The sequence below is a fragment of the Lineus longissimus genome, chromosome 19, assembly GCF_910592395.1.
Source record: "Lineus longissimus chromosome 19, tnLinLong1.2, whole genome shotgun sequence".
Taxonomy (NCBI): domain Eukaryota; kingdom Metazoa; phylum Nemertea; class Pilidiophora; order Heteronemertea; family Lineidae; genus Lineus; species Lineus longissimus.
Window position 1 is genome coordinate 8,817,464 of NC_088326.1, and position 20,553 is coordinate 8,838,016.

At 40.9% G+C, this 20,553-nt stretch overlaps 1 protein-coding gene across 1 annotated transcript in view; it reads left to right on the plus strand.

The window, feature by feature from the left end:
• The window catches only part of LOC135502795 (uncharacterized), a 77,396-nt gene extending 64,107 nt beyond the window's left edge, over positions 1–13,289 (plus strand). Inside the window, exons 5-10 of the mRNA XM_064795900.1 lie at positions 280–471; positions 3,036–3,205; positions 5,721–5,899; positions 6,989–9,625; positions 11,072–11,179; positions 11,459–13,289. Coding sequence (XP_064651970.1) covers positions 280–471; positions 3,036–3,205; positions 5,721–5,899; positions 6,989–9,625; positions 11,072–11,179; positions 11,459–11,593 — 3,421 coding nt within the window. The 3' untranslated portion in view covers positions 11,594–13,289. The remainder of the gene's footprint in view (positions 1–279; positions 472–3,035; positions 3,206–5,720; positions 5,900–6,988; positions 9,626–11,071; positions 11,180–11,458) is intronic.
• The last annotated feature ends 7,264 nt before the right edge of the window (positions 13,290–20,553 follow it).

The window sequence follows — 20,553 nt, forward strand, 5'->3', positions numbered from 1 at the left end:
CATTTTTGGTGCTCTTTCCCCATGTAGAGTAACTGAGGGATGAAAAATGCTATAATCATTGACCCATAAAATGACTTTCTCATTACAACCATGGTCCACTTGCCTGCAGGGCCCCCTATTGGCAGGTTTGGTTGTGCAGGTTCCTCATTAAACCCTAAAAGCACTGAATCAATTGGGCAGTTTTTATGTGATTATGTCAATGGTTTTTTTCAAGTGTCATATATAGGTGCCTATACCCCTGGCCATCATCCTTGCTTCAAAGGTTTGGTCTGTTTTCAGGGAAAGTGTGAACGTTTTATCAAGTCTTGAGATGGCTGAACCAGATCATGAGGAAGAAGTGGTGACAGTTGAAACACCAGAGAAGACGAGAGCAAATGCAGCCCCTGCCTATGTGGCCATCCGAGGGGAGCAGGGCAATCAGCCAACATTTGCTAAAGTCATCCTGGATGGTGAGAAGATTTCTGAACAAAGGCAAGTACAGTAGAACATCTCCATTAAGGACACCCCCTGTACTGACAAGTGCTGTCCTTAATAGAGAGGTGTCCTGATTAGAGAGGTCAATTTGAATGGAAACAAGCAATTTGGGACCCAAACTAGTGTCCTTAATACAGAGGTTGTCCTTAATAGAGAGGTGTCCGCTAACAGAGGTTCCACTGTAGTAAATCTAGAACTGTTGTTAATGATCATCTACAAGGTGACACAAAAAAGATTATGCACTCCCAAAAAGTACTTTGAATTTTTACCAGATTTTTGCCATGTGCAGCTGAGATCAAAACCTTTGGTTTCCAGATGGATGGTTCTCATTACAGTTCATTACCCACATTAATTGTTGCACAATAAGCAATGACACTTCTGTAGCTGAACAGGTCATTAACCAAACTCTCAGACCATGGTAAAACAATGAAACGTGATTGTTTTGATGTCATAAGGGTGGTGTAACGTGGACATTTAATCCTTTTTGTTAGTCAATATGATACAGCAGTCTTTGTCGTTCGTCGTTGTGAAAATGCACAAAGTGTGATATCTGGCTTCTTTTTTTTATTACTTATTCGATTTCAATAAAATGTTTTTGGTAGATACTCCTAGCAAGAATACATCACATGTCACACAGTCAACATTTTGCTGTCTGGTTGTATGTTTAAAGGTACTGGATGTGGCCGAAATTTGGTAAAAATTAAATTGTCTAAAAATCTGATTGGTTATCGCTCTAATGACGTCATCCTTCCAAAATATCAGTATAAAAAAAGGTTCCAGTGAATGCAGAATTATATTTTATGAAATGTATGGCTATCATTCTGGGCTGTATATGATCTACTATAGCACATTTATCACAAATGGACAATTAAAGATAATAATGAATATAGAAAATAATGTATGGGCTTCTTTCCAAGTCAAGGTGTTTATACGTGACTCATCTGTCAAACCTAAGCGCTCAGACATATGTGACCCGTCACAGCCAAACCAGGCGCTTGTCGCACAGAAGATAAGCCTTAATGACACCAGGAGATAATGGAAGAAATTGATGTGCTCATATTTCACAAAAGGCAGACAACAGAGAAATGAATAAACAGTCCTTCTCAACCTGCCAAGTTCAGAGCGACATGCGCCTGGTTTTGCTGTGACGGGTCACAAATTGATGACGTCACATTACTGGCAGCCAATGATGTATCTGACCACGTTACTTGCAAGATGAATCACTGAATCAAACAGATGTGTGCTGATATTCTTGGTTAAATGTCCATGTTTAGGGTTTTTGGCTCCTCACAGTCCTTGGAATGAGACGTGAAACCGAGGTTCCCTGTATCTGGTGTCTATACCAGGTCAATCAAAAGACCTTACCAAGTGAGAAACATGAGTATCTTGCGTGGACTCTACCTCTGGCCAAAGTCAAAGTGACAATAAACCCACCAAGTGAGAAACATGAGTATCTTGTGTGGACTCTACCTCTGGCCAAAGTCAAAGTGACAATAAACCCACCAAGTGAGAAACATGAGTATCTTGCGTGGACTCTACCTCTGGCCAAAGTCAAAGTGACAATAAACCCACCAAGTGAGAAACATGAGTATCTTGCGTGGACTCTACCTCTGGCCAAAGTCAAAGTGACAATAAACCCACCAAGTGAGAAACATGAGTATCTTGCGTGGACTCTACCTCTGGCCAAAGTCAAAGTGACAATAAACCCACCAAGTGAGAAACATGAGTATCTTGCGTGGACTCTACCTCTGGCCAAAGTCAAAGTGACAATAAACCCACCAAGTGAGAAACATGAGTATCTTGCGTGGACTCTACCTCTGGCCAAAGTCAAAGTGACAATAAACCCACCAAGTGAGAAACATGAGTATCTTGCGTGGACTCTACCTCTGGCCAAAGTCAAAGTGACAATAAACCCACCAAGTGAGAAACATGAGTATCTTGCGTGGAATCTACCTCTGGCCAAAGTCAAAGTGACAATAAACCCACCAAGTGAGAAACATGAGTATCTTGCGTGGAATCTACCTCTGGCCAAAGTCAAAGTGACAATAAACCCACCAAGTGAGAAACATGAGTATCTTGCGTGGAATCTACCTCTGGCCAAAGTCAAAGTGACAATAAACCCACCAAGTGAGAAACATGAGTATCTTGCGTGGACTCTACCTCTGGCCAAAGTCAAAGTGACAATAAACCCACCAAGTGAGAAACATGAGTCTCTTGCGTGGAATCTACCTCTGGCCAAAGTCAAAGTGACAATAAACATAATTAGAACCTAAACAGTAGTGGCAAAACACTCATCCCACCTTGGAGGAGGAATACTCCCTGGAGAAAATGACCTCCAATTTCAGAGTGAACGCTAAAGAAGTAGAAGAAGAAGAAAAAGAAAGTGTCTATCAAATAATTTGGTGCCGAGTGATTGCTATGATTCTGGTATCTTTACGCACTATAAGAATTGGTCACGTGACTTACAAAAGGTGGCCTGTGTCTGCACTCAAGAAAAGTGTCTGTTTAGGTACTTAGACTCTATTTGTGTTCAACGGCAATCTCAAAATCATATTTTCCAGACTTGGCACAATATATGGCTATCGAACAAAACATGGCACGGACAAAGGAGACGATGCAAGTCGCCAAACGATAGATGATGAGATTGCTAGGAGTCTCCTCGACCTGTCCAAGGGCGCTGAGCAGAGCCCAGGAGGAGACGACTCACAGGACTCGCAGGGTGAGAAACAAGGTAGAGTATCCCCTCGCTCATTTGAGGAGAGGTAGATATATCCCACATAGGCAATAGGTGAAAATGCAAACCAACACCGCTCTGTTGAGGGGAGGGGATTGACTTCTCTTGTAGGTCGCTTCCAATATCCTTCTTCTTCTATCCTCTATATTAACTCTTTGCCTGCCAAACTCGTTCTAGAACGACCGTAACTTCCCATCCGTTTCCTGCCAAACTCGTTCCAGTACAAAATGATTAGTTCTCCGTCATAACACCAGATGTCACCTCGGTACTGAACCAGGAAATGGTTTGATGTGCTAGGCTTCCATGCAGACAATCCTCTGCTCATTCTATGCATGCATTTCGTTACTTCATCAAGTGAAACTGGCGGGAAAACCACATGTTTCCTGCTGATAGAAGCAAAACCTGCAAAGTACCCGTCTGCAGAGGTGATTGTTTCAATGACTACCATGGAAAAAAGCAGTACAACTGATTTGTAGGTGATACAGTAAGCTGAGACGAAGAAAATAAAGCAGTTTTTTTTCAAAAAATTATTGAAAATCTTGTAAAAATAGTGAAATCGCGGCAAACTGGGGGATATTAATTAAAAATAGCCGTGGCAGGGAAAGAGTTAAGGATAAACATGTTCTTGCTTTCAAATGGATGTCCTGTTGAGTGTTGTCTGCAGGTGATAATATATGATAATCGTATCACTTGCTCGTCTTGTGCCGGCTCATTCATTGATGCATGGGGGATGGGATTCTCACAGAAAGTTGTGAGATCAGATGAGAACAACGTCAGTCCTGAAAAAGCCGCTGTGGACCAACAATCAGCGCACCGGCAATCATGTCAAAACACTGACTTGTTCATGGGCACGGATCCAGAGAGGGGCTTTTGGAAGGCATGACCCCTCCGCTCCCCGACATTGAAAATAGTTTATTCAAAGAAAAGCAAAGATGACACAGGTTTTGGGCCCCTTGACAAACCCCGGGACCTCCTAGTCAAAAAGGGCAAAAGTGGTTCCTTTGACCCCCCTCCCAAATTGCCTGGCACTACATGTAGATAAACTGCTTCATTCGACACCTCTCTCATAGTCACTTTCACAATGATACCCATTGAGACCCTAATTCAAGAGCTCGACAATCTTTAGCTCAAGGGTGTCGTCGTGGGTATCAAAATAAAGGTCTATGCAAGAACTGTCTAATGAAACAGTTTTAACCCCTCGGCCCTAAAGGCTAGAGGGGTATTGTCGAGGCAGGCACTGTCTGTCTGTCCATCCATCTGTCTTTCCATCCATCTGTCTGTCCGTCCGTTTAGTTTCCAGAGCATATCTCCGTAATTATTGATGCTAGGCATTTCATCTTAGGGTGGTAGAAAGGTCTAAATTGCGCTATTTGGCAGTTTCGGTGAATTCCAACTACACTTGGCCCATGTTGGCACGTCTCGTGAAAAACAACTTTTGGTTTAATTCTGCTGGCTATAATCATGAAATTTTCTTGTGGACACTGCTGATGAGACTACATCACATGATACCCAAGTTGTTTATTTAACTTACTTTTCAAGGTCACAGGGGTCAAATAGTGTAAATAGACCATCTTTAGTTTCTGTTACATATCTCCGTAACCATTGATGCTAGGCTTTTCATCTTTTAATAGTATGACGGTCCTATAGTGCCATTGTGCCTCTTGGCAATTTTGATGATTTTCGCACTATGGTCGGCCCATGTCGGCATGTCTCGTGACAAAACACACCTACTATTAATGTATATTGATATGCTATATCTCGTGAACGCTCCTAACATTTTCTGAGACTTTGATTTGTTCGGTTTCAGCGTGGATGCTATGTTAAAGACTACTTTAGTTATACGATATGAATACTGCCAGCTACATTTGTAAAGTCATGAAATCTTTACTGTGGACAGTCATGACACTAAATCACATTATACACGTTTTTGATTTGATCTACTTTTCAAGGTCACAGAGAGCATATAACATAAAATGCCTCCATAACTATCAATACTCGAATTTTCATAATTCAGTATTATGGTGGTCTTATGGTGCTAGTGGCATTCACCTGCAGTTATTTCTAAAGTTTTATTTCAACAGAATTGATAAGAAAAACCAGAGAACCTGGCCCGTACTAGTGCATCTGCATTAAACTATTGGTTCCAGGATTGTTAGATTATGGTGCATTATCATTTTAGTACACATATCACAGAACTAAGGGCCATCCTTGATCACACTGTTGTATGAGAAAGTACATGTAATAGTCAGTACAGTAGAACCTCTATTAGTGGACTCCTCTCTATTAAGGACAACCTCTCTACTAAGGACACTAGTTTTGGTCCCAAATTGGTTGTTTCTATTCAATTTGACTTCTCTAATCAGGACACCTCTCTATTAAGAACAGCACTTGTCAGTCCCGAGGGTGTCCTTATTAGAGAGGTTCTACTGTATTGGGCTTATGTACATGCACAGTTTTCAAATGTGGTGTTTAAACAAAGGGCATGAGAGTTATTGTTTGTTTGTTTTTGCAGGTGAACGTTTGGGTAGCCTTATTGGGGCTCTGATAGATCGCACGGCGATGACCAAGGGCGATTCCCCAGTCAAGGTGATTATACAGCAGGAAGGAGGAGAACAGGTGATTATTGAGAGAACACCATCACCTATGGCTGCTGATAAAAACGAAGTCAAGAAAACAGATGATGCTTCAAAGGTGAGAGTCATTGGCCGTTTTCAGTTTCAACTTTTGAGAACTGAACACATTGGGTGAGGTCAAATCCCTTGGTTAACTCAGAGTTAACACTAACACTAACACTAACCCCTGTGTTAGCCATGAGGTTTGACCTCTTGACAAAGTGTAGAGTTAACCCAGAGTTAATCCAAAGTTAACACTTTTTTACTCTGGAGTTAGTGCTAACTCGGAGTTTACTCAGAGTTAACCTGAGCACCAAGAGTTTATCAGGCAAATTTGTATTACGAATTGCATTAAGCTAACACTAACCCCAGAGGTTAACTCTGAGTTAACACTTTTTGAGGTCAAGTGTCAGAGTTAACTAGGCAGCCATATTGTTCATACCAATGTTTCAAGATGTGGCTGGTTTTCATCATAAAATTTCCAAAGGACCCTGCATCTTCCGAAGAACCACTTTACAAGCAACTATTTCTGATGGAACAAGACTTGGAGGACGTATAACCGAAGATTATCACTCATTTCAAAATGCTGGAGTTAACTCAGTGTCGACTTGGTGTTAACTTGTAGTTAACTCGGTGTTTACCCAGTGTTTACTTCAACCATGTTTTTTTTGGGCTGAGGTTAACACTAACACTAACATTAACTCTGACACTAGTGTTAAGTCAGATATTTGACCTCACTCATTGTGTAAAAGTAACCTTAACACAAGAATTAATGCCTGATGATTTTGCAAATTCCATATATCCACCAAGTTACCTCACCGACATTGACTTCCTGCCAGTGCCTAGTATATATATATATGTTTATTCGTACAAAGTACAATAAATACATGCTAATACACAAAGTGCACGGTGAAAACGCATTGCATTGACAGCAATTATAGAGCCACAATTATTTACAATAAATTCAAATTTCTAGCTAGCTATGAACAGGTAAATTAATGAAAAGATATGAATCTTAGCACATTCTACATGAGGCACTCCGGCAGTAGACTCCCATCAACCAAGGAAATCACCTAAGATCTACATAGATATTCCAATGTCTCATTTATCTAGTGTTATCTGGTGTTATTTATTGTGTGTGATCTGACGACATTTTTACCTCTTCCAGAGCCCTGCAGCAGCATCATCAAGTGTGCAATTCATCTTCACACCAGATTCAACCTCGAAGAGTGGTGCTGGTACAATACGGATAACACATTCTGGTTTTGTACCACCGATCTTTTTCTCCAAAGAAGCTGCAAAAGAAATGTCGGCAAAGAATTCTGGCCCAACAGAGAAAGAGGAAGGTTCTGGTTCTGATGCTGTTCAGGCACTGGACAAGAAGCAGAGGGTACCTACTGCGGTTGAAACAGCCAAGGGTATATGGCTATCATCAGGTGGTCAGACAGTCAATTCCGGTCCTATCATTGGGCAAATGGTGCGACCAATACTATTGCCAGGATTGGGGCCGAACGTCACAGCTGCTACAAGTGCAGTACCTGTGATTACTTCCACCATCTCATCACCTCGATTATCACCACAGAGCCAAGCATCAAATCCATTTAGAGATAAGCGAAAAGCCGAAAGTTTCGAACAAGTCTCACCACCAAAAAGACCAAGGACACTTTCACCGTTTTCACGTTGTTCAGAAAGACCAATGCTGGGCGGGAAAAGGCCAGGTCTAGTCCGTCAGATAAGTGTGGACATTGCAGATGATTCAATGCCAGGCAGTGCCATCGGTTCTGACACGTCTCTGATGGATGCTGGTCCTGCTGGTTTAAGACAGAGCCCTTCTTCATCTGGAGTACCAGTCCACTCGGTGTATAGCCATTCAGGGCTCTCAGCACCAGCAACAAGTGTCTTAGTCCGACAGCTCTCAGCCCCTCTCCCACAAGTCACCCAGAACCCGGGGAGCCAGGTTGAACCTGAGCAGATGAGGAGAGTTGTTCGTAGTCCATCACCCCTAACAGTCACAACTCCTGCAATACAACTGGTTTCACCGCAGTCACAGATTGTTCAAGTGTTGCCCCCTGGTGGAGTGATTGGAAGTCTTAGCACATCAGTGCAAAGCCCCCAGTTGGTCCTTCCTCAGGGAATGAAACCTGTATCTATCGCTGATCTGACAGGGAAAAGTGGTTACATTCAACTTCTGAGCACTCCTAGTGGCCAGATCACGCTCCTGCCTACCCAGAGTTACTTTGAGAATCTCAAACCTACTAGTCCAGTTCTAGTGCAATCGATGCCTGTAATGGGAGAACAAATTTCCAGGGAAAATGCTGAGCGGAGCTTAGCAGATAAGGAATGTGTGTCTGAGTCCAGGACATGGCACGGAGAGTGTCATTCTATTGAAGAAGCCATGGATGTTGCTGAACAAAGATCAAGGTCACCTTCCCGATCGTTATCACCTTCAGGGTCAAGATCACCTGTAGGCTCAAGGTCACCATCAGGTGCAAGGTCACCATCTGGGTCAAGGTCACCTGGATTAGATGAAGAACCAAAGAGTCAAGGTCAAAAGGTGTCCAAGCTGGCCTCGTCACAAAGTCCCCATCAACGTGATGTCACATATGTGACTGGTGAGAATAGTGCACCGTTTGAAATCAAACCAATACCAGGCAGGGTTAATGATGAAAAAGAGGCTCTCGTTGATGGTAAATATGTGTGTACTACATGTGGCAAACTCTTCACCGAGCACCACCAGTTGACATTACACAAAAACATCCATTACATAGAACGCCAGTATCGATGTGAGGACTGTAACATCTCTTTTAGAACTCCTATTCTGTTACAAAAGCATCGACGTTCGGAAAGTCATCATGCGAAATTAAGCGTCAATCAACAATTTGGGATTCCAACTACAGACAATCCACGCCCATATCGCTGCGATGATTGTGAGGTTGCATTTCGCATTCATGGACACCTGGCAAAACACCTGAGGTCAAAAGCACATATCGCTATGTTGGAGCGCATGGGAAAAGTTCCTCATGGAACGTCTTCACGAATGGAACATAGTGAAAGTGATGGAAGTTTAGAATCTGATCCATCGTTAGATAGTCTTCGTCAAATGATTGACAATGCCAACAACGCCACCTTATTCCGGAATATGGAAGTGCAGAGTTCACCAGGCCATGCAGGTGTCCCTTTCCGTGCCTTGTCGTCGTACTCCACTGAGTCAGAATCTGGGGAACCTGTCCTTACTCGCTCGACCAGCTATCCGCCCGTGCCGATGATTGTAATCGACCATGTTGATGACGATGACCCCACAGTTCCTCCCTGCGGCATTCCAGAAATCATGATCACCCCTGCAACACCTGTGGCATGCAATATCCCGACATCAAGTCCCCCGCCGGAGCCGAGTGATACAGACCCTTCATCTATGCGTTCTAGTGAATATGAGACTGATGTCCATGCATCAAACGATCGTGTGACTGTGGAAATAAAACAAGAACTTATTGATTTGTCTGAAGTTGGAGGACGACGTCAAGTTCTTGATCCGAGTTCAAAACAGTTACCTTTGATAATAACATTCCAGTGTTCGCAGTGTGGTGCTAAAATGACAGACAAATCAGTTTTTGAAAGTCACATGATTTCACATCAGACTTCGAAAGCAACATCTTTGAATGAGGGAAAACAGCTGTCAGTTGAGGGTGGTGGTGTGGGATGCAAAGGTGGTGTCACATTGCCTGATGGTGGTGCCATGGTGCGGGATGGCGGTGCCCAGAAGTGTGGGATATGTGCCAAAAGATTTGCCTCCATAGGAACACTTAGGGTAAGTTTGAAGAGCCTTCGCTCCAGTTTTCTAGGCTATTATCGACGCTATTTCATACACGAGGAAAATTGCTCATTGGAATAGCTGATACTAACATCCAATGTTGCAGACACAGCTTGGCATGGGTTCACAAATATGTGACCCGCTCTACCAAAACTAGGCGCTTGTCGCATCTGAACTTGACAGGTTGATACGGACTTGTTGTTCATTTCCCTATTGTAGACCTTTTGTTGAATGTGACCAAATCAGTTTGTAATAGATTTCACAAAAGGTCAACAATAGGGAAATGAACAACAAGTCCGTATCAACCTGTCAAGTTCAGATGCGACAAGCGCCTAGTTTTGGTAGAGCGAGTCACATATACGCAGACAAAAATTTCTAAATTGAATCTATGTAGAATCTATGAAAAATCGATATGGAAATTTTATTTACAGAATCTATATAGATTACTATATAGATTTTTCATAGGTTCTATAGAGATTCTATAGATATTCTATATGGATTCTATAGAGATTTTTCATAGGAATTTTGATAAATTTTTCGCATAGGCTTTCCTTTATTATAGTAGGTCAGTTGATTATTTCCTCTTGGCTCAATTGGGTTCAGTTGCAAGAAATTGACCACTATTTTTGTGTCTGTTTGGTTTTAATGATTTCGGTTGTTTCCAATGGCTTTTTCATACCTGTTTTGGTCTGATGAAACCAGTACTTTTACTTGCTCATGTTATCTTATAAAGCATCATAACACTATTGATGAGGAAAACTGGTAGAAAGCCAGGGTGGCCCAAAAGCAAATTTGAAAGAGTGTATTGTCTTGGGACAGCAATACCACGGAGAAAACCTTGACTGGAAGAGAAATGTAGTTTTTCCTTGGTTTAATAGACCTGTAAACAGTCGATTGGGATAACTGAAATAAAGGTTGCTATTGCTAATTTCCGTAAATCAAAAGATCTCTCTAAATTCGCCTCTTGTGAGGAATGCAGATAAGATTCAGGATCTATGATGTCTCTCCTCATCTCCTGGTCCATTTATGATAAAAATGAAAAGGCAAGGGGCCATTTTGCTCACCGGTATTTAGGTAATGACTTAATTGACAATTGACCTTCAAAAGTAGGTCAAATCAAAAACCTGTAAATGTATCCTTGCTGGAAGTACTAACTATAACAACTATATCGAATACGAATCACTTATGGGCGAGATATCACACTTTCTAGGTTTTCACTTTTTGCCCCCTGGTGTCCAAGTCAAGAAACAGATCAGACCAACATTCAGTGTCAGAGGTAACCTGACCTAGGGGGTCTTGTGTTCAAAGTTTCAAGCCCATAGCCCTAGCAGTTACGAAACGTGCTACAGTTACGCTCAAACTGCCAATTTATGCCATTTGACCTCTATGACCTTGAAAAATAGGTCAAATCAAATAGATCAAAATGCTAATTTTACATTTCAGCAACACCTTGCTAGCCACGCCGAACTGCGCCCATACGTGTGTGAATACTGTGATGCGGGCTTTACCACTGGCCAGTCTTTGAGGATTCATCTCGGCACACATAGACAGGTGAGATTTATTACCATCAACTCTAATAAATTGTTCATGTTGCGTGTTTCACACTGGTGAGAAGTTCTCGGCATCATGTCCAAATCAGCTTGTTGGGTTTGACTTCAACCTCCACGGTGCTGCAGACATTTTCTTTCCAAGACAGGTCTACCTATGACCAAGCGGTTGATCGTTGATTTTTGTGTTGGGAACTGGTCATCCGTATAGGCCCTCCTCATGTACACTTAGACCTTGTCACTTGCAGACCTGCCACTGACCTCATTGTTGCTTTCTCTTCAGGAACGTCCATACGTGTGTGGTAATTGTGGCCTGACCTTTGCCCAGTCAGATGACCTGAATACCCACCACAGTAGGGAACACGGACCCCTGGAGGAAGACGTGCAGGCAAAATCACAAGATGGCAGCACTTCATAATCATTGCTGACTTAACCTTGTATTTGGATTCTCATTTCTGCTTTAAATTTTCCTTATCCTGTGAAACTTATTTCATGTATTAATTGTCCCATACATCCATTCTGAGTAGCTGCATTTCACAAGTTACAACCCTTAAGGCCGGTTTACACATGCAACTTTTTAGGAGAAACACATAGAAACTAAGAGAAACTTGACTGACAGGCTATGTAATTTGAACCATGAAACCTAAAAGTTTCTTCATGTTGCATGTGTGAACTGGTCAAGAAACATGATGAAACCCCTTTCTTGAAACCTTGTGAAACTAGGAGAAACATGAAACAATTTACGAACATGCTCGTAAATTCTGGACAGGTTTCATCAAGTGTCGATTACATTTTAACTCTGTGGCCAATCAGACTGTGATAAAAAGTCATGTGATTTTTACTCCATATCCAAAATGGCAAAATGGCTAAAAGTGACAAGTCAAATGCATATGAGTGTTTCATAGTGTGTCACTGTGTAAATGTCCAAGGTAAGGTTTCTCGATGTTTCATGTTTCTCAGTGTTTCTCCATGTTTCATTGGAAAACGTTGCATGTGTAAAGCGGCCTTTATGTGTGATTAAAAAGTTTAAAATTGGTGTTCATAGGGTCATATCAACTACAGTAGATGTTATCATTCCACTTTACACTAAATCTTTCGACTTACCAAAAACATCACCTTATAATAGCTCTTTGATCCACCTACCGGGTGAACGCGGTTTGCTTTTCACTGTCAGTCCCCTGTGATGAAAAACCTGATACATTTGGTTGAGCCGTAACAGTCTCTGGCCGACAATTATAATAATAATAATAATAATAATGAGTCTTTTATATAGCGCCATTCCGTGACACTATAGTTCTCGATCAAAGCGCTTTGGAATATCATATTATTACCCCGGTCTCCACAGAAATCAATCAGGGGTTTCAAGGAGCAACCAGAAGGTGTTCACTTGAACTCAAACAATTGTTTTGAAAACGACCATAGCGCTATCTGACATCATCTCTGAATATCTATCTTTCAGTTGGCAAGTTCCATTGAGATTAGTGGTTGCAATTTCACGTGAGAGATCGCAGTTGTTGTGTGTATTGGCAGACGATAAGAAAAACTTGGGAATCATCTGTCAAACAATTTCAATAACCAAAAAAACAATCACAGACAAAAAAAACCTAATAATCATTGATCTGGCTTTGATTTATCATCCATCATTCAAAAAACTAGATAATTTTGAGAAATTTAATTGATTTGTTGGAAATTTTCCCACCAATTCTGTCTGTTTTTCAGACAAAGAGGCAAAAATCTTATCATATTTTTTCATGGAATCTGTCAAACACTTTCAATAACCGAAAAAACAGTCGCAGACAAAAAACCCAATAAACATTGATCAGGCTTTGATTTATCATCCATCATTCAAAAAACAAGATAATTTTGAGAAATTCAATTGATTTGTTGGAAATTTTTCCACCAATTCTGTCTGTTTTTCAGACAAAGAGGCAAAAATCTTATCATATTTTTTCATTGGAATCTGTCAAACAATTTCAATAACCGAAAAAACAGTCGCAGACAAAAAACCCAATAAACATTGATCAGGCTTTGATTTATCATCCATCATACAAAAAACAAGATAATTTTGAGAAATTCAATTGATTTGTTGGAAATTTTTCCACCAATTCTGTCTGGTTTTCAGACAAAGAGGCAAAAATCTTATCATTTTTTTCATTGCAATACTGACTTTTTAAAACTTTATAAAAACTGAATTGTTATGCAGTCAATGAAAGAACAAACTGATGTCTATAATCAAAGTAGTTTTGAGCAATATTTACATGTACTTGTTAGATATTTTGGTCAAAAGTTCTTATTTTCCAGTTTTGCCCGTCATGCGTGATCATGACAAAAATCACGCCACTGCATTAAAGGGTTAAGTTTGCTTGTAAATATGCACAAATGTTGTTTGATCTCAACCTCTTCAGAAGTATCCCGAGGTGATGTGCTATTAAAGTTAGGGGTCAGCAGAATCTCATGCTTCAGTTTAATCACCATTACAACTTTTTGTTTAATATATTCAAGACTTTGACCTTGAGAAGACTACAAGAGTCATCTTATATAAGTCGTAGTTCCACCTATCATAAAACCCCGTGTTTTTTCAAGACCAGTGTCTTCGCCGTGTGTCAAAAAACCTGGGGCGCACTTACACCTATCAGTGGTGTTAGATAATGGTTAATAGCCCCGGCGACAGGTGCACTGTAGTTAGGGAGCTCTCCTGTGTTTCTTTCCCGTTGGAGGGGAATTTTGCGTGCGCAATACCGAGGCAACTACACCGCGCCATCTGTCGCCGGGTCTTAGAATTTGCAATTGCCGGGGCTATTCAGATTCCACCTATCAAAAAACCCGTGTTGAACACAGGTCTAAATTAGCCCCATCGAGCTCGATGGGGCTAATAGACACGGGGATTTGACACACGGGTCTATTTAGACACGGCAATTCATAGGTGTAAGCGCAAAAGACACGGGGATTTGATAGGTGGAACTACGACCATAGACATGATAGAGCTATGGCAAGTCCAGATGGTAGTGTCCTATTCCTAAATGGAATTGTCACACTGTATTGTGAGTCAGTTTAAGGAAGCCCCTTTGATAACTGATTTTGAATGATTCTTGATCAGAGTCTTGTTTGTTTTAAAAAGTTCACTTTCTGAAATCAGATTTTAAATAAGAAACAGGCGTCCAAGTCCATGAATGGTCTGCGTAGCGGTATTGTTTGATATGGGCACAGTTGTTAGTTCCCAAAAACCCTCAATCCCACAGTAGAAGTGGGACGTATTACTGGTAACACTTGACAGGTTTAGAGGTACATTTGTTCCTTTTGATATTGAGGAAAACCACATTTATCTGTAGCTTCTCCAGCCCAGAAGAATTTTCATTAGGGGCTGTTCATTTTGTTATACGAAAGCAATATTATAAAGAGGAGGGCATTTGAGAATTTTAGGCCCATTTTGTGTACGCCAGAGGAAATAACAGTTTTAGAAAAATGACAACCAGATTTCACCTTTGAGGGAGGTTTACTCATATACTCTACCCATCGAGGCGGGCTTTGTGAGTGGATCCAGTATATTCAAAGAACGGCCCTCCTATATTATTTCCTCTAGCGTATGCCAATTTCGCCTACGCCCACTTTACGTTCACCTGTGTTGATAATATTAACCCTTTCCCGCCCAAAAACTTTGTTCTGTCCAATCAAATCAAATATGTAACAATGTGGCTGATTTCGAATTGAAAAACAGTACATTGGCCGCATGCTGTCATGTCACCTAAAGCATGAATTGATGAGTCCTTGCTGTGCAATGATAGTTTAGATTTTCTCTATTCTACTGTATATATAATAGCTGAAACGTCTTGTTTTGTGATAATTGTCTTTGATAAGATGATAAGTTGAATTTATAGTGTCTATAATGGTTGTTGTCCAGTTAGAATGATATTATATAATGATGCTATATGTACAGTCAAACCCCGTTTTATTGCATGTCAGAGGACAGTAAATTCCATTCGTAATATCCAGGTTCATTATAAACAGTTGATACATATTGAGTTACAGTCACGCTTGGATTTAGAAAGTTTTCGTTATATGCGTTTTCTTGCTAAAATCGGGTTCAACTGTACATGAAATGATAACAGTAACATCGTTGTTGCTGTTGTTCCTTGTATATTCTTTTGAGAGTGAAACTTTCAGTATAAATTTTATAAATGCCTTACTCGTTGGGGTACAATACAGTTATTTTTGTAATACCTTGTTGTCTTATGATGGACAAGTTCCTGAAACTGGACATCATGTTATGACCTGCTGTGGCCAAAGTATACACTTCCCAAAGACAGATTTTAAGTTCTTGACACGGTACTGATTGAGCACAAATCACCTTTAAATGGGTACGCCGTTCGTAATTGCTCTTGGTCCAGTTAAATAGAAATCAACTATTAGACGTTGCTGTAGTGCAGTTATTGTGAATACAAATTTGTTTAAACTTGATATTCATAGTATTTGTATAATCAGTCTTGATATTAAGTATCTATTTCCGCAATTTGACATTTTAAAATTTAATTACAAATTCGAAGGTCATTTCCTCAAAAATAAAGAAAACCATTAGTTACAACACTTCATCTGATGTTTCACTTGACTATGATAGCTTCCTGTCGATAGACTCCCTATAGGCAGTCCATTGGGTCATCCTAATTGGATCTGCTTATGGACTGCCACAAATAGTGGGAATTGGTGCAGCTGGACGATTAGCCTATGGGCATTGCTGTAACGAAACTGTAAGGGCATTTTCTGTCACCGAATCAGAATGCTCGACGTATATCGCTTAGGCATACATAATAGCGTAGCTGATATTTGTACACTTCATTCCTACACTGCATTTCTCTCTGCATTTAGATGGTAAACGTAGGCACTGCCTTGTATCGTTAGTTGACCTACATGTAAATAAACAACAAACAAAACGATTAAATACAAAAATCTTTGTACTATGTGATCTCAGGTTACATAAGCTAACTGGAAATACGACTACTTTAAACTTTAGTTGTGCTAATTAGCGAAAAACTACAGTGCCCCTTCCTGCCAGTTGATAAACTATCACCGCACTCACCCGACAATTCGTTGTGGTCGTTGGTACAAAACCTCGAGAAACCTCACAACCTGTCGCAGTGGTATAAAGGGTGAGGGACGAGGCCGGTCCACTGCGTCCGGCGTGTACCTGTCGACAGCTTTGAATTAGCATGGCAAGTCAATATGATTCATACAATTTCTGCTTTTCTTCCTCCTCTTCATATCTGACAAGTGTCTACTTTTGCCAGAGCAGGTGACTTATGTTTATATAGTGTTGTCAAATGAGCCATGTATATATATACAGCCTGGCGTGTGTTATGCTCTGGATCTTACAGTAGTAGCACAGTATTCCTTGACTGCATTCAAAAGATGAAAGGAAACCGGCTTCTCATCTGAGTTGTCATCAGCAAAATTAGATATTCAGCAATCGTGTGTAAAGGTTGTGTTTTTGCAGTTTATATCATAGTTATGTTTGTGTGACAAGTTCAATTCAATACAGGGTTTACATGTATGATTATGACCAAAACATCAATTGAAATGGCTTTATGGAATACATTTGTGACCCGCCATGGCAAAATGAGTCGCATGTTGCCCCGAGCTTTACAGGTTGAGACGGACTGGTTGTTCATTTCACTATTGTCTGCCTTTTGTGAAATCTGAGTATATCAATTTATTCTATTATGTCCAGGTGTCATTTTAGGCTCATCTTCTGTGCGACATGCGACCCATTTTGCCGTGGTGGGTCACATTTGAAATACACCTTGATGTTCACAGCGTAGTTAAAAGTGCTGGGTCCATATTTATGAAAGGCTCACTAAATTGGCCATATTTCATATTTATGAAAGCCATGCACTAAATAAACCACACAAGTTTGAGTGACCGTGCGGGATTTACTCAAAAATGCTGAGGAAAGTGAGTTATTTACAAAAGACGCAAACTACTTTGAAAGCAGCTGTCTTTGCTGGAGGTTAATTTGTTTCAGCAATTAGTCAACTTTGGATGATTAAATGCCCCATTGAATTAGAAACACTGTTCTGATAAGAAATATCCCTATTCCTCGGGTGCAATTTTTGAAAGCTGGTGTGCATACATTCATGTAGGTTTATATCCGAGAGTGGTGAAGCTACTTCCTGGTGAAACTTAACATGAGTGCGGTTCCAACTGGGACTCTGAGTGGTATTAAATCAGAGTCGGGCGGCTGCTAATCCTGTTTAAGGACTGACAGCGACTACAGTAGCTGCGCTTACACCACGAAATATTGGTGGACCAATTGCACGTACACCACCACATTGCCGATACAAATTGCCGTGCGAATTTGTCCCACCAAGCTTGATGGTCCAAATTCGCCCGGCTTGTTAAAAGCTCGGCTTTGTCGTGGTGTACGCGCAAATGGATCAGCAATTAGCTAGTTAGATGGTTCGGCTCCAGGCGGCGCTTTCGAAATGGCGCTTTCTGCGCATGCAATTTATTGTTTGCGCGCCATCTGTAGCCGGATTTTATAACTAGCTGCAGCGCTGGTGTAAGCGCTTGGTGGATTTTCGATGGTGCGGCATTGGTTCCCGAACCAAGATTGGTGGTCCATTTTCAGGTGGTGTAAGTGCGGCTAGAAAGACGACATCCTCTCGCTTAAAGGGGGACTATAGGCTGGAGGAGAGGGGCTAATTTGGCCATCTTCAAGTGACCAGTAAAGACACAGTAAGGGCCCTTGGTCATGTCAGACTCAGCACTAAATATATCCTTAGTGCATGCATGAATTATTTCGACCTACTGTGAGATGTGAGAGACCCCTATTGGCAGCCTTGTGTAACTTTATCTTGCCTGCCTAGCTGCTGCCTATATTGTCTCATCAAATCTCGTAGACCCGTAGACTATTTTGAGATTGATTAATGCATAAGGATAGCTGCAGCTGTCCGAAGCTGCCAATCATTGAGGGAATGCTTCATCAAGATCAATGCAGACAAAAGGCACAGGTACAATGAATGACATCATGGCATGTTAGTGGTACATGCAAACCATGTAAACGAGAATCATCCAGAATTTGACTTGTCATCACCCAGGATGTCATCGGTCACTTTTTGCACCTAAACTCCACCTCTTAATTCTTGGGGGCAGGATTCAGTCACCTGGGAAAATGTGAACGCCAGAAGATCACTATCACCAACAGTGCAATGTCAATATTTATCACTTCTATCACTCGGAAAGACCATATCACTTCTATCACTCGGAAAGACCAATGAAAAATATGCAGAGATATGTGATACTGTACTCAATTTCTTATTTGCGATGCCATGCTGAAAATCTCATCTGTTGCTGCCGGTCGGGCAATATTTTAGAGGGGTCGCTTCACAACAATTTGTTTACCTGACCACTACATTATGTCGTTATTTTCCGTGACGTATATATTTCTATTGACAATTGATGTTCCTGTTACTGTGAGTTGCAGAAGAGACAGGTCACAACTCATTGTTGCTTCAGTTTGGATGGAGAATTGAGAACAGTTTAGACTGTTTCAGCCATTATTTTGGACATCTGAACTCTGAGGAACTAAGTGCGATATGACCATGTCCTATTTGCCTCTCCCGTCCACAGGATAGGGAGGTTAAGAAGAGCAACTTATCACAGATACTAACATGTATATGTATACGGATAAACTCTGTAGAAAGAGGACGAATTTTGTGTACATTTCAATCCATATACATATAAGGCTCTGTGATAAGTCACTGATCTCAACCCCCGTTGAGAGGCTTCACACGAGTCATGATTGGTAGAAAGTCAAAATTTGACCTTGTTAATTGAAATTGAATGAGATAAGCCTATTTATTGTAAGAGATAAACCTATTTATTTTGACCCACCGAATAAGAAAATGGTGTCGGCTAATGTGGGAGATGCACCACATGAAAGGAAAATATCCTCACCGCAATTTCATTAGTGTCCTTACTGCTAAAAAATATTAATCTCCCTCCAGTATGAAGTGTATGGCTAGATTTTAAAGTTTTATTTTGTGACTGTCATTTCAATAACAGTTCAAAAACTGCACTAAGGGGAATTGTGAGATCGTGATAGTGATGAGAAGAAAAAGGCTCAAATAGATATTACATCGTGGAGGCATACTTTCGTATTGTGTTAAACTAATATTGGTGCGCACTAGCTGGTCTCTCTGTTGTGATTTTAGTGTTTCAATTATGATTCAATTGCGTGTAACTCGATCAAAGTGCAACTATGGTAGTGGCTTTCCAGATTATCGTCATTGTTAACCATGTAAAGGGGGCGCCACTGCTTTGAAACTGGCGCCGGTGTTCTCACAGATGTGTAGCTCAAAGAGCCAGGAGTTCCGACATCGTCTACATGTACTTACAATGACAACACTTGTTCAATGATGAGTGGAACAGTCTTCAGGCTGGCCACCATGTTTCTCAAGATTGAAAATGATATTCTGACTTATAATCCTTTGCAAAAGGTCTGTAAATATAATCATAATGAAAATGTTGAGTTGAAAATAAATTTGTTCATTACGTGCTGCAATTTGTCTTTGTGTTGATATCCTTTCGCACTGAATGGCCTCCAACTAAGAAACCAAGGCTGTCGAAAAAGAGCCTCTATTGACAAGGACGGTATTGCATGTATAAGGAATGTCTTCGATTACTGTCACCTTCTTGGTTGTGACCTAATGTCTTCGATTACTGTCACATTCTTGGTTGTGACCTAATGTCTTCGATTACTGTCACCTTCTTGGTTGTGACCTAATGTCTTCGATTAGTGTCACCTTCTTGGTTGTGACCTAATGTCTTCGATTGCTGTTGCCTTCTTGGTTGTGACCTAATGTCTTCGATTAGTGTCACCTTCTTGGTTGTGACCAAATGTCTTTGATTACTGTCACCTTCTTGTTTGTGACCTAATGTCTTCGATTAGTGTCACCTTCTTGGTTGTGACCTAATGTCTTCGATTAGTGTCACCTTCTTGGTTGTGACCAAATGTCTTCGATTACTGTCACCTTCTTGGTTGTGACCTAATGTCTTCGATTAGTGTCACCTTCTTGGTTGTGACCTAATGTCTTCGATTAGTGTCACCTTCTTGGTTGTGACCTAATGTCTTCATTTATAGAGTCGCCTTCTTGTTTGTGACCTAATGTCTTCGATTACTGTCACATTCTTGGTTGTGACCTTATGTCTTCGATTACTGTCACCTTCTTGGTTGTGACCTAATGTCTTCGATTAGTGTCACCTTCTTGGTTGTGACCTAATGTCTTCGATAACTGTCACCTTCTTGGTTGTGACCAAATGTGTTTGATTACTGTCACCTTCTTGGTTGTGACCTAATGTCTTCGATTAGTGTCACCTTCTTGGTTG